The following is a 15,170-nucleotide window of genomic DNA, read 5'->3' as shown; positions in this document are numbered from 1 at the left end:
AGTTCTGCAAATTAAATAGAACTCTGCAAATTGCTTTACGACTAAAAGGGATTAATCTATTTTCATAACATCTTAAAAGGAACTGCACCGTTCACTGCACGCCAACTAAGGGCCCCAACTAAGCCGGCAGTAGAACCCAATACAAAGTTTTAGTTGGGGGTGATAGCTCTGACAAACTTCCTGAAGTTTAAACTTAGACTCTTCTGCCTGAAGGCTTACAGGTGAGGCCGCCTTGCGTTTTGTTACCTTCTTTTGTTCATTTGGGGGAAATCTCTTGTCCAGAAGTTATCGTTTACATTTTCAGTCCTGCAGGATGGTTGGGTGTGTCCCAAAGTGATACTGTTCTGTGCTGTATTCTCCATTCGCTGTATTACCTTGCTTAGTGATAAATTTGGTTAGCAGTTTTGTTGCTACTATTTGTTGACCTTGATGCAAGTGTAGCACTGCCCCTGCAGGAGTGCCCGATGCTTGGGTCCCCACTACTGTACAGCCAGTCACTTAGAATTCCCTTCATGCGTTTAGACACAGAAAACAGTCCTTGGCTTGTTTTTGTGTTTTATTAGGGGATAATAACTTGGATGGGGTAGGGAATTATGTAATGCCCAACTTAGAAAATACCCAGAACATAGAACAGCACCCACTGATCACTCCAAGGAGTTAACAGTCTTGTCAATTCAACAGCAGCCCATTACAGACTAGGAACATCCCATCCCTTGTGGATAAACTTTAATACATTGTGGAGTGAACAGTATCACCTTCTGCCTTCCTGCAGACACTGAGTCCAGTTCTACCGCTGCAAAAGACTACCAGCCCACCTGGCTGCCACCAGCCCACCTGGCTGCCTGCTTGATTCCCCAGGGCAAGGTTAGATGAAAACTTGGCACACCGCATTCTTCAAGAGAGCACTGTTATGCCGCGTACCCACCATCACTTTATGTGATGAAAAAAACGACACTTTCTGTGAAGTAAAAAACTACGTTTTTGAAACTTCAATTTTCAAAGACGAAGTTGCCTACACACCATCGTTTTTCTCACAATGTTCTTGCAAAGTGAGGTTACGTTCCACCACGTTTTACCATTGAAGCTTGCTTCATAAGTAGCTTCTGGGCATGAGTGGATGAAAAAACGTCTTAGAAAACGACGTTTTTTGCTACACACGGTCAATTTCTGTGAAGTAAAAAGTGCACTTTTGAAAAACGACACATAAAATTGAAGCATGCTTCAATTTTTTTTGGTCGTTTTTTACAAGACATAAAACAACGTTTTCCCCCACACACAGTCAATTAAAGTGACGCTTTTAAAAACGTCATTTTTTTTCATCACATAAAGTGATGGTGTGTACGCGGCATTACAGGTGACAGAGTCTCCCCTTGTCTTATTCCTGCATCATGCTGATCTACTCACTGTCTCTGCTTGCTCTCTTCCGCTGCCTATCCAGCATGAATCCCTCCAACTGCCTCCTGTTGCGGGATCCTTCCAGTCCAGCTATCCCGAGCTCCAGCCCGAGGCAAAGCCCCTCCCCTGCAGGGGTCCCTCAAGGGCAACCAACAGACCCACCTCTGGGGATTGGCTGAGGGCCAATAAATATTCAGGGCAGCCCCTTTTAACCTCACCCCACAAGTTCCAGAACATTCTCCAATGTTCTAGAAACAGGGGGAGGCAACAGCGAGCTGCCAGAATGAGTCATCCAGCCTTGGCCTCTAATAACCCTGACCCAGATGTAATGACTTAGGTTTATCCCAGAGCCAGAATTGCTTTTACCTACTCTCACTACTTGTAGCATACACTAGAGGGTGCTACACCAGCTATGCATTTATTTTACCAGTGTGTGCGTATTCTTCCTATGTGATGCAATCAGAAAACTACCTGGCCAATGTACTTTTGTGCTGTTAGCAGAGGTGGTGTTCTGCCCAGGTCTCAGAGACCAACAGAGAACCCCAAAAATTCAGTGTCTCCTGTGGGGGTGGTGCTACAATAGAAAGATGTTAGAGAGTTGTGTTTTTTTGGGGAAATTCTTAGGAGGGAGGGGGGGGGGGTACCTCAAGAATTCCTTTATAAGGAATACGAAAAATCAGTTTATAAACTATTAAACTTTCACAAAAAAAATAATTTAAATTCACTAAAACCTCTTCTTTAATTCTAAAACTGAACTGGAAAAATTTGCATCATTTGAGAGTGTAATAACATTCCAAGTTATGTATCCAAGTATATTCACCTGCATAAAAATGAGGTATTTTCTTTTTTTAGGACTTCTTGGGCTTATTGCTCTACGTTACCATTTTTGGCAAATGGTGGCATGAAAACAGCTGTTATTTTTTTGGGGATTACAAGACAGGAAGACAGCTGTGTGCAGGAAAATACCATTCTTCGCTATTCAACCATTATTTGAAATATTTATTTTTAAGACAGTTCCCTGAAACTTTTACAAATGCATTCATTAATGTGAAACTTCAGCCAAAGATTTTTATATTTGGCTATAGTGGTTGGGGGGGGGGGGGGGGGGGGGGGTTAGACCCACTGTCGGGTTTCAGTTGTGTTTTTTGCCCCTTTTGAGTAGATCTGCTCTTTTATTTGTCTTGGTGACCATTGTTGCTGGAAGGAAATACGAGGGGGCAGTCTACAAGTTTACATGTGTCATTACAATAGAAACGGGCAATGCACAATAAGACACCACTCAATAACAATGGCCCCCTAGTGCACAAGTACAGTAGGCGCCAATGGACCTACAGTACACTGCAGGAAACCAATGGATCAGGCAGGATTGACCAATAGATCAGGCTTGTAGCTGTAGCTTGTAGCTGAAATTAAATTACTAAGGAATAGCTGAGAAGAGGCTATTGGATTATTAATTAATACAGTGCTTATATAGAAAGTTCATGGGAGGAGCAAGGAGTTCAAGGTTCAACAGCAATCAAGACACAAAGCAGGGTTGTCCAATGGATCAGGCAGGATTGTCCAATAGATCAGGCAGGGAGCTGTCCAGCATAGCTCAGCGAGAAGAGTCAATGCCAGACACGGAAGAGGTGGGGGGGAATGTGGGTGCATCATTGTTTGCCGCCCCTCCCCAAAAAATATGCCACCAGTCCCCACTGGTGGGAACAAAAGTACCAGCAATGCCTATAAAATGTCCTTGAGCAGTGACTAGTATAAAGGTAAAGCACCCTGCAATGTGGTCACCAGACCTCACCCTTACACACTTGTAGGTGAAAGGGAGGACAGGTGGTTAGCATTCCCAGGGGAAGGAACGGCATACACAGTGGTTGGAAGAAATTGTATTGTTAAGAGCATTCCAACATACAGCAACAGAGTCTATGCAGCAACTTAGAACTGACAGCAACACGAATGCCTTGTACACACGATCGGAATTTCCGATGAAAAAAGTCAGACTGATTTTTTTCATTGGATATTCCGACTGTGTGTGGGCCCTATCCAGTGGCGTAGCGTGGGGGGTGCAAGGGGGCCACCTCCCCGGGCGCAAAGTTTAGAGGGGCGCTGTCACGAGTGTGGATAGGAGGAAGCACCAACAACAGATGGGACATAGGAACATATGCATGATGTCACCGACTTTACCAGTCATTATCAAGCATGCTCTCCTCTTCCCTACAGCCACCGCTGTCTCACACAGTGGATCATGTGACCAGACTGGAGCTAGCTGAAAATAGGCAAGTCCATGGGTCAAGGGACCAGGCGCTGACATCCCACGCTACGCCACTGGCCCCATCAGGCCCCGTACACACGACCAAGTTTCTCGGCAGAAACTCGATCTGAGCCGTATTCTGCCGAGAAACCCGGTCGTCTGTACACTTTCGGCCGAGGAAACTGACGAGGATCTCGTCGGGCCAACTAGAGAACATGTTCTCTATTTCCTCGTTAGTCAATGAGGAAACTTGGCTCGCCGAGATCCTTGGCGGCTTCACAAGGAACTCGACGAGCAAAAGGATGTGTTTTGCCCGTCGAGTTTCTCGGACGTGTGTACGGGGCCTCCGACTTTTTTCGTCTGAGTTTAGAAATAGAAGTCAGGGGCAGGAGTCATCTGGGGCAGAAGCATCCAATCGGACAGCAGCCCACATGATTATGTGTATGGAGGCCTAGAGGAATGTACATTCCGCTTGTCCTCCACTCTCCCTGCATGGTGTTTGCAACAGCGCCACCTGTGTAGGGAGGTCATCCTACACCTGTCTACACTCTGCTAGAGAAATGGGTACCAGAGCATCCAAATACTGATAGAAGGCCATCCTAATACCTATCATCCTATCACCTGGTGTTTACAGCTACCAGGGGACATTCCTTTGGGCCACGTGCAGGCAGGAGGTGAAGTAGTGACACAAAGTTGTAGGTACTGTATAGTGTTGTTACCTTTTTATGCCACGCAACCACATAGCTCATCAGGAGAGTGAGCATGAAATGTGTGTCTCCGTTACTACTTGACAATTACATTACTCGTCTGGTGGATAAAACAGACTCTGTGTATTTCTGTCAGCCGCATATCTAGCTGTTCAGCTGGGGAGGCCTTTTAAGGCTATTCAATATTTTCTATCTTTCTCTTATTGACATGCTGGAATTATTCCACTTTAAAAAGCGACATGGCGCATGAGATATGGAAATCAATGTATGTCATGCTGCCTATTGCAAATACATTTGATTTGACTTAATTGTAGCAGCGGTGTCTCTTCATAATTTATGAGCCGCGGCTCTGGCGGAGATCACTTACCCTGAGAACAGAGAGATGTGTTTTGACAGAGACAGGGCGGTGTTTTAACTCCTGTCCTGATGGATCGCTTCTTCTGCTGGAGCTGAAGAACTGTAAAGAGAACCTGTGACCTTGTAGCTGAAATTAAATTACTAAGGAATAGCTGAGAAGAGGCTATTGAATTATCAATTAATGCAGTGTATTTTTTTAATAAATATGGGGCCAGATCCAGAGAGAATTACATCCGCGCAGCGTATCAGAGATACGCTACGCCGCCGTACCTTACCTGGCGGAATTTCGAATCCTCAACGATTTCGTGCCGTAAGTTACGGTGGCGTAGTGTATTTCTGGCGGCGGAATTCAAATCGGCGATTAGGGGGCGTGATTCATTTAAATGAAGCGCGTCCCCGGGCCGAATGAACTGCGCATGCGTCGTCCCAAAATTTCCCGCCGTGCATTGCGCTAAATGACGTCGCTAGGACGTCATTTTTTTAACTTAGACGTGAGTTAGGTCCATCCCTATTCACGGGAGACTTACGAAAAAAAAAAAAATTCAAATTTCGATGCGGGAACGACGGCCATACTTAACATGGCAAGTCTATCTATACGCCGCAAAATACCAGCTTTAACTATACGCCGGAAAAAGCCGACTACAGACTACGTTAGAAAATGCGACGGCTGCGCGTACGTTCGTGGATCGTCGTAAATCTCTAATTTGCATACCCGACGCGGAAAACGATGCGAACTCCACCCAGCGGGCGCCGAAGTATTGCATCTAAGATCCGAAGGCGTACGAAGCCGTACGCCTGTCGGATCTTACCCAGATGCGGTTGTATCTTGGTTTGAGGATTCAAACTAAGGATACGACGTGGGAAATTTGAAAGTACGCCGGCGTATCAGTAGATACGCCGGCGTACTTGCTCTGTGGATCTGGCCCATGGTATTGGCCTTCTGTAATCCCCTGTACAGCAGAAAGGGGTATGCATATTATCAAGAAACTTCTGACAGGAGGAGAGAGCAGAGCAAGCAAGGGAGTGTGCTGCACTGGCCAATCACATCTTTGGGGCAGGGAGCTGACCAAACAATATTGCCTAACCCTAGTAAAGAAAAGTCAGGTCACCAGCCTGGCTGTGCTGCATGGGCAGGGCTGTGTATATTTTAGAATTTAAAGAAAAGAAATACAAATCTTAAGAGGACTTGTGTACACACAATCAGATTAGCCAACGTAGGACATTTGTTGCAGGAAAGTTTGTCTGTTCTCACAGTGAACATTTGTCCGATGAAAAAGCGAAAAAGTTTGTCCGATGGAGCGTGCACACGATCGGATTGTCTGCAAAAACAGGCCCGTCTGAGGTTTGTTGTCATAAAGTCAGATCGTGTGTAGAGGCCTTAATCAGGCCCGTCGGAACCTGCCAGGCAAAGCAAGCATTTGCCTGGGGCCCCCGAGCTGGCCAGGGGCCCCAGCAGGGAGGGCCCTTGCCGCACCGCTGCGCCCTCCTGCATTTCGGTCGGCCGTGTACCATAACCGTGCGGTACAGGAGAATTAGGTTCCTGTTCCCGGCCGGACTGACAGGAAGTGCACACACTGAGTGTTCACTTCCTTTCAGTCCAGCCCCGGGAACAGCAAACTGAATCTCCTGTACCGCGCGGTTATGGTACATGGCCGACCGGACTGCAGGAGGACGCAGCGATGCGGCAAGGGCCCTCCCTGCTGGGGCCCCTGTGCGGACACCAACATATGCCGGCGTGTGCGGCAGAGGATAGAGGTAAGACGCCAACCCCTCCCCCCCCCGCTTCTCAACTTGAAATGTAACTTTTTTGCTTGGGGCCCCCAAATGTCTTCGAACGGCCCTGGCCTTAATAGTGTCTAATCTAATGTTGATGAACACAATTTTGTGCAGGTTTTTTTATGCCTTTAAATTGGGCACCCCAGTAAAAGCCGTACCCATTAGATGAGAAGGATGAGATGCTAACTAACTCTTCTAGTCCAGTCCCAAACTCCTTTTCCTTCCATTCCCCTCCCCCTATGCCCTATCTCAATCTATCCATCCTCCTTAAGCCCACTCATTCCCCTGTATGGTTCAAGGTCCTTAATACTGCCACCCCCTTTATTCTTTCCCCCCTGTCACTTTTCTTCTACCACCCCCATCCTCCTCCCTTTTTTTTCCCCCGTCCTGATCTGGACAGATGTGGATCGTTCTCCGCATATTCAGCTATATCTTTTCAAGTTTAATATTTTTTTACTGATTTATTCAAATTTTTACGGATTATTTAAGAACGTGCATCCACAGATAAAGCTTTGATGTTCTTTGTAGGTCAACATTTAGGAAGTTATTACATATACTGTATCGACTTTGTATGGTCCACTCTGAATTGACTTATAAAGATATAGGGGCAGATCCACGTACCTGCGCGTAATCTTCCACCGGGCGCAGCGTATCTAAGATACACTATGCCACCGTAACTTTTTTTTCGAATCCTCAAAGAATTTGCGCTGTAAGTTACGGCAGCGTAGTGTATCTTTGGCGGCGTAAGGGCGCGGAATTCAAATGGATGTAATGGGGGCGTGTTTTATGTAAATACGTTGTGACCCGACGTAAACAACGTTTTTTTTTAACTGCGCATGCGGCGTCCGTGGGGGTATCGCAGTGCGCATGCTCGAAATTAACCCGGAACAAACCAATGCTTCCGACGGTGACGTCATTCTACGCAAAGCAGCTTTAACTATATGCCGGAAAAAGCCGAACACAAACGACGTAAAAAAAAATGCGCCGGCCGGTCGTACGTTCGTGGATCGCCGTAACTAGCTAATTTGCATACTCAATGCGGAATTCGACGGAAACGCCACCTGGCGGCCGCCGAAAAATTGCAGCTTAGATCCGACGGCGTACTAAGACGTACGCCTGTCGGATCTAGCCAAGATGCCGTCGTATCTTGTTTTGAGGATACAAAACAAAGATATGACGCGCAAAATTTGAAATTACGCGGCGTATCAAGAGATACGCCGGCGTAATACCTTTGTGGATCTGCCCCTATGTTTTGTCTATTGATCTGTTCTCCCTAAATGTCAATAACATTATTTGAAACAAAATAGGGCAACCAAATAGAACAGCACACAGTCACTAGGATCCTGAGCTCAGGTCAGTACTCAATGTTGTAGAGTAGCTACACACCTTTCAGGCTCCATCAGGCACTCTTCAGTGAGTTCTCCAGATCAGATCCTTTGGCGAAACTGCTTACTTAGCTCCAAAAGTGATTAGGAATAGGCCCTCCAGCTCTGCTATAGCTGGGACCTCGCTGAACATTGGCAAACTCCAGTAGAACGGCCTCAAAGGGGCAGCAGCCCCTAAAGCTGGGAACTTGGGAACCTCTCCAGCAGGACAAGAACAGGGCTACTCCAGACCCCAGCCTATTTATGCCCCACCCAGCCACCTACTGGGCACACCTCCCCAGGGATTGGCTGCAGCACAATTAATACTCAAGCTGCCCATTTGACTCTCTCAGTCCCTTCAATCCTTTAGCCTTTAAGATCTAGAAAAGCCCAGAGAAATCAACAGCTGCTTCAATAATTACAGAGGAGCCAGAAAGATCTAAATTCACATATCATCCTAGCAACCTACCTAGGAGGGTGCTACACTTGTATGGCAGTTTTAGTATTTTTGATCTTGCTAGTATAGGATATTTAGGGTTAGTGTTATCAAAAAAATATATAAAAAAATTGGGGTTAGGTCAAGAACTAGAGACTGTATTATACCACTCTTTCCAAGGTTTCCAGATCTTGTGTATAATTGAGTATCTACGCACACTAGATGCAAAAAGTTGTTCATAAGTACCATAAGTCTTGATTATTTGGATGGTTTCTTGTATATTAGGGGTCTTATTGTCTTTCCAATGCCAGAACATATTAAGTCAGGTTGCTAAAAAGATGTGGGATATCAGTTTCCTCCGAGAAGGTGGGACAGAGTCCACCCCCAGGGATAATAGTGTCATGCCCAGTGTTGGTTCCATTTTGAGTCTTAGGACCTGCATTATGAGGTTAAATTCTAGATTCCAGTAATGGGTTATATTAGGAAAGGACCATAGAAGGTGTATTAAGGTACTGGGGTCCCCACAATTTCTCCAGCACAAGGGAGAAACGTCTGGGGCAAATTTGAATATACAATGTGGGGTGAGATACCAACGTAACAAGATTTTCTAGAAGAGTTCCCAGTGATTAGCGCTCCTGGTAGAAGAGTACCTTATATGTAATGCTCTTTGCCATTGGTCATCTGAATACACCTTATTAAAATCCTTTTCCTATGCTTGAATAGATAATGATTTTTTAAATTCCAGTTTGTTTTGAAGATGTATGAAATAATGAAATACCCTTAATATTCATGGTTTTAGCTAGGTAGTATTGAGCAATTTGCCATGGCAGTGAGGTAGTTAATTTACTGGACTGTTTCAGTTGATGTGAGATTTGGAGATATATGTAGTGTTCAGATTAGGGAATGGAAAATTTCAGTTGAAGAGTTCTGAATGTTTTGAGTGCAGGGCCCACATATAATGCCGCGTACTGTACGATCCTACGTTTTTTTCATGCCGAAAAAAACGTAGGATCACACGATCATTTTTCGGCATGAAAAAAACGTAGTTTTTAAAAACGTAATTTAAAAAAGGATCGTGTGTGGGCTGCACATAGTTTTTCAGTTTCTGAAAAATGTCGTGTTTCGGATAGTAAAAAATTATCGTGTGTGGGCTAAAACAATGTTTTAAACCCGCGCATGCTCAGAAGCAAGTTAGGAGATGGGAGCGCTCGTTCTGGTAAAACTACCATTCATAATGGAGTAAACACATTCATCACGCTGTAACAGACAAAAAAACGTGAATCGTCTTTTACTAACAAGGAATCAGCTAAAGCAGCCCAAAGGCGCGACTTCCCTTTTAGAGTGCCGTTGTACGTGTTGTACGTCACCGCGCTTTGTTCATCATTTTTTTTAAAACGATGGTGTGTGGGCAACGTCGTTTTTAATGATGAAGTTGTAAAAAATTTGTTTTTTGGACATGCTGAAAAACAACGTTTTCTTTCATGCCGAAAAATGATTGTGTGTACGCGGCATAAGTCTTCCAACAATGAAGTTCTACTAGAGTGCCAATTAGCGAGGGAGATACCCGGTATGATAAGTGAGAGAGCTGCGAGTGGGAATCTCAGTGTGGTGGTTTGTTTGTGTTGAGAGAACATATGTGCTCGGGGGGTAAGCCATGCATCTATAGAAATCTGTATGGTAGGGCTAATTGTGGGGCATGATCGTGGAAGGAAATGACTGGAGATGAGATAATTCTAGAGATTTCCTCCTATAATCTATTGTTGTTCAAGTGCTGCCCATAGTTAAAGTGTATCTAAACCCAAAACCAAAAAGGTAATATATTGCAGATTACAAGTTCTTAATGTTCTGGCTGTATTTTTTTTTTCTTTTTTCAAGCATCTTTATCTTTTTTTTTTCATCTGGAAACACTGCAAATAACACATTTCCTGTCTCTAAGTGGCTATGCCACTCCTTTACTGTATCTATGGTAGGAACCGGGGTTGTCACCCTAGGGTGTTCTCCTGCTATGAACTCCAAACATGTCCAAATCTCTTCATCTCTATTACATGGGGCCATCACATGAGGGCAATTAGTAGATTACAGAAGACAGCTGGGAAGGAAGTTATTCTTCGGTGAAGCTCACAGGTCATGGCATTTATGGCAAGATCAACAGATAATTTCTGTATTTTTCAGAAAATTCTTGAATTGAAAAAAAAAAGGAAAAACTGATGCAGCTACTACATCTATGGACCCTAAGGCCTCGTACACACGACTAAGTTTCTCGGCAAAAACCAGCATGAAACTTGCTGGGATTTTTTTTTTGGCAGAGGAAACCGGTCGTGTGTACATTTTTCGACAAGGAAAATGTCGAGGATCTCGTCGAGCCAAAAAGAGAGCATGTCTTCTTTTTCCTCGACGGGAATGGAGAAACTTGCCTTGTCGAGTTCCTCGATAGCCTAACAAGTAACTCGACAAGGAAAATGATGTGTTTCGCCCGTCGAGTTCCTCGGTCGTGTGTACGAGGCTTAAGCTGCACCATATTGTATTTTTGTTCTTGGGTTTAGTTATCATTTAAGGGTTAGTTTTCCCCCATTTGGTAAACATTGCGAAGTTTGCACCCATTCAGGTCATAGAGGAATCCTCGCAAATGTCTGAAAATCAAAAGCGATTTGCACGCTCCCTGCCCCCCCCCCCCTCTTGTTCCTTAAGCAGTTTGGATAAAAGCCCAAATCCAGCTCTTGTGGCCTGGGAGAATCTGTGTTCCTCACACCTGACGTAGCCACCACACCACCACGCCAGTCTCTGCGAATAATCCCCGTTTTGTTTTGACTGAGAAGCAGGCACTAAGAAAAACGACTTTGAACTCTCCGCTTTAACACCCAAAAATGAAAAGCCTATTAGTGTGAACGTCCTAGGAAAAAAATGCTGTTGAATTTATTTTGAAATCCATCACCACATTCATCTCTGGCACCTCTGCCAAGCAAAAAAAAAAAAAAGAAAGAAAGAGTAGGACCTGCCGTTGAAAGAAACAGTGCAAATGACCACTTCTCTGTAAATCAAGTTGATTAATCTTTAAAACTTTAGGCGAACATTTGAAGCTGAGAAGTGCAGCGTTTTGTCAAAGCAAGGAGCTTTTTGTCTGGGTGCAATTATCACTGGCAGCTTTGTAGTACGAGGCTTGGCTGCTGAAGTTAGGAGGTGTGAAAGCCTAAGTTTCTCTGCCTGTCATGCTTGTCAGGAAACACAACCTGCCCGGCTTAATTAAAAAAGGTGTGAAGTGCAAGATGTGATTGAACCAGTTAGATGTTCCAACTTTGCCATGCTGAGAAACTTTCATGATTCATCTGATCTTCTGGCTCTAAAACCTTCTTCATTTCAACCTCAAAATGGAGTTGGCACATTTTATGCCCTTACAACTCAAACAACTGCATCATAATGCATATGCTGGTAACTAAATCAAGCTACATTGGGTTAGGGGCTACACACCAATATCTGTTTTATTACACCTTATCCATAACAAGACTAGATATACCAAAGCTGTACAGATCTCGATAAAAGCTTTGCCTATCAATTCATTAGTGACCAACCAATGAAATCACCAGGAATGCATCCATATCTATTCACTAGAGACCAGTGACATCACTGACAATGCAACCTATCTATTCACTGGAGACCAGTGACATCATTGAGAATGCAGCCTATCCATTCACCATAGACTGACGATATTACTGAGAATGTAGCCCATTGATTAACTAGAGACCAGTGAAATCACTGAGAATGCAGTCTATCTATTTACTAGAGATCAGTGACATCATTGAGTATGCAGCCTATTGGATCACAAGGACCAGTGGCATCATTGAGAAAGCAGCCTATCCAGTCACTAAAGACCAGTGACATTGCCGAGAAGGCAGCCTATCCATTCACTAGAGGCCAATGAGATCACTTAGGTTTCAGCCTATCCTTTTCACTAGAAACCAGTGACTTCACTGATAATGCAGCCTATCCATTCACTACAGATCAATGACATTACAGAGAATGCAGCCTATTTATTCACTAGGAACTTGTGATATAAGTGAAAATTTAGCCTATCCATTTATTGGAAAACCAATAACATCACTAAAAATGTAACGTCCATTCATTAACCACTTGGGATCCGCGCTATTGACGAAAGACGTCCACAGCGCGGCTCTCAAGTGCCAAGTGGACGTCTTTGGACGTCCTATTGTTGTCATATTGGAGGCGCGCAGCGGGGAAACAACGTGCCCGGCGCATCGCTCGGGCGCCGATGCGTGTGCCTGGCGGCCGTGATGTCCGCCAGACACCCGCGATCGTCGATGACACAGCAGGGACGTGGAGCTCTGTGTGTAAACACAGAGCTCCACGTCCTGTCAGGGAGAGAGGAGACCGATCTGTGTCCCATTACATAGGGACACAGCATTGGTCACCTCCCCCAGTCAGTCCCCTCCCCCCACACAGTAAGAACACAGGGAATACATTTAACCCCTTCCTCACCCCCTAGTGTCAACCCCTTCACTGCCAGTCACATTTATACAGTAATTAGTGCATTTTTATAGCACCGATCGCTGTATAAATGTGAATGGTCCCAAAATTGTGTCAAAAGTGTCCGCTGCAATATCGCAGGCCTGACAAAAAAATCGCAGATCGCCGCCATTACTAGTAAAAAAAATAAAAAAAAAAAAATCATAAATCTATCCCCTATTTTGTATGCGCTATAACTTTTGCGCAAACCAATCAATATACGCTTATTGCGATTTTTTTTTAACAAAAATATGTAGAAGAATACGTATCGGCCTAAACTGAGGGAAATTTTAATTAAAAAAAAAAAAAAATGGGATATTATTATAACAAAAAGTAAAAAATATTGTGTTTTTTTCAAAATGTTCAGGTTTTTTATGTTTATAGCGCAAAAAATTAAAATCGCAGAGGTGATCAAATACCACCAAAAAAAAGCTCTATTTGTGGGAAAAAAATGATAAAAAAATATAATTTGGGTACAGTGTTGTATGACCGCGCAATTGTCATTCAAAATGCGTCAGCGCTGAAAGCTGAAAATTGGTCTGGGCACGAAGGGGGTTTAAGTGCCCAGTAATGAAGTCTAAAAGACCAGTAGTATTACTGAGATTACAGCCTGTTCATTCACTGTAGTGCATCTATATAATTTTTCATTTGATGCTGCATATTTAAAACATTTTGCAAGTGTTTTAATAAAACTATATTTTTTGCTGTGTTATAGGTGGCAGCTTTACATTACATGAACTGGGTCTTGGTGAAGTTACTCCTCCACACGGGACACTGTACCGGACCGATATTAGCTTGCCACATTGTTATTCAATGTCTGGTGATAACGATGCAGACAATGAAGCAGATGGAGTATTATCTCCGGAGCACCCAGTCAGACTATGGGCACGGAACACCAAGTCTGGCCGAAGCTCTTGTCTATCTAGCAGAGCCAACTCAAACTTGACCCTCACGGACACCGAACATGAGCACACAGAAAACGGTAAGTGACCAGTTCTAGGTCTAACATTATTCAGTCAGGTATCCACCTTTACTTTTATAACAAATTTTAAATCTGCATTTGTAACTTGACAAAGGGTAAATTTAGGTTTGGACAAGTGAAAGGCCAAAATTATATATATATATTTTTTGTGGAACAATCATTAAGCAGTATAATGTCTCTTGAGCGTTGGTAACAAGATGCTTTTTCAAAATGTTGAGGTTTTCAGCTTTGAGTTCCGGCTGCAACTATTTAAAAACTAGAATATTATGGTCTGCCTAGTGGTTCTCCATAACATTTAAACCGAACTACGAGGAGTGAGGAAGGGATAGAACTTTTATCAGGCTTTATATTTGGACTATCAAAACTTTTAAAACTTTCACTTGCTTTTTATTCTGACTATTCCCTTAGCTTGACTGCCAGGTCCTGACTCCCACCCTTCTGTCTTTGTATCCCTGTTACCATTTTGAAAGGAAATAGCTCATACTGTTTTTTTTTAGTCCCTATCTCCTCATTAGACAGGGCTGCCAGGCATTTCCCAAACCATTCTGGAACATTTTGCAACATTTGCTGATCTGTAATGCACCCTTTATGGAGCCTTGTTGGGATAACTATTGAAATAATTGGGTTCAGAAATTCCAAAATTTGGAGGTTCGCAAATTTTTTAGAACCATCAAACTTTGCAGAAATGTTCTCATCTCTACTGCTGTCACTGGGACAGGAAGTGAGGTGAAATCTCCCCAACAGGATTATGGGCAGTAATAAAATTTGATATAATTATTTACTTCCCCCCACCGCCTTCCCCCCAAAAAATGGTTTTGACTGTAGTTAGGGTTTAACTACATGTACATATATGTGATATCCAAGGATAAGGGATGAGTACCCTGCTAATGTCCTCAACTAGAGGGGGGAAACAGAATCCATGGTGGAAATGCCACAAAATGTTTTATGTGATAACACCAATTGTAATATTACCACTGGGTCCATAAAGTCTATATTTGGGTGTTTATTTCTTAATTCAATGGCTTGAATATCTGATTGCATAATGTTTATATTGGCATTTCTGTATAGAATTCAGGATTGAAATATAGTTGATCTTTTTGTCCAAAAATGTGTAAATTGGAGTTGGACAAATGTATATTTCTTGTATAAGAATTGGTTTACCAATCAAGAGCAGAACCTACTTTATGTGACTTTGAACCATTCAAGGAGAAGTCACCACATCATTGTATAGATTAGAAAACTCTAGTATTTTATCAATTCAGAAAATATTTAATGGGCCTTAAAGTCCCATTGTGTAACAATCCCTAAAACTATTATGTGTGGATATTCAGATATTAACTGAGAAATCAGGTGAAATTTAATTAGTGCAATTATGAAATGTATGTTATTCTGG

The 15,170-nt window shown here is 43.4% G+C and overlaps 1 protein-coding gene across 1 annotated transcript in view; it reads left to right on the top strand.

Annotated features, from left to right (window-relative positions):
• LOC120928899 (teneurin-4-like) overlaps window positions 1–14,748 on the top strand; it is a 527,362-nt gene extending 512,614 nt beyond the window's left edge. Inside the window, exon 5 of the mRNA XM_040339966.1 lies at window positions 13,511–14,748. Coding sequence (XP_040195900.1) covers window positions 13,511–13,785 — 275 coding nt within the window. The 3' untranslated portion in view covers window positions 13,786–14,748. The remainder of the gene's footprint in view (window positions 1–13,510) is intronic.
• The last annotated feature ends 422 nt before the right edge of the window (window positions 14,749–15,170 follow it).

The sequence above is a fragment of the Rana temporaria genome, chromosome 2, assembly GCF_905171775.1.
Source record: "Rana temporaria chromosome 2, aRanTem1.1, whole genome shotgun sequence".
Lineage (NCBI taxonomy): Eukaryota > Metazoa > Chordata > Amphibia > Anura > Ranidae > Rana > Rana temporaria.
This window is presented reverse-complemented; position numbering and strand designations above follow the sequence as displayed.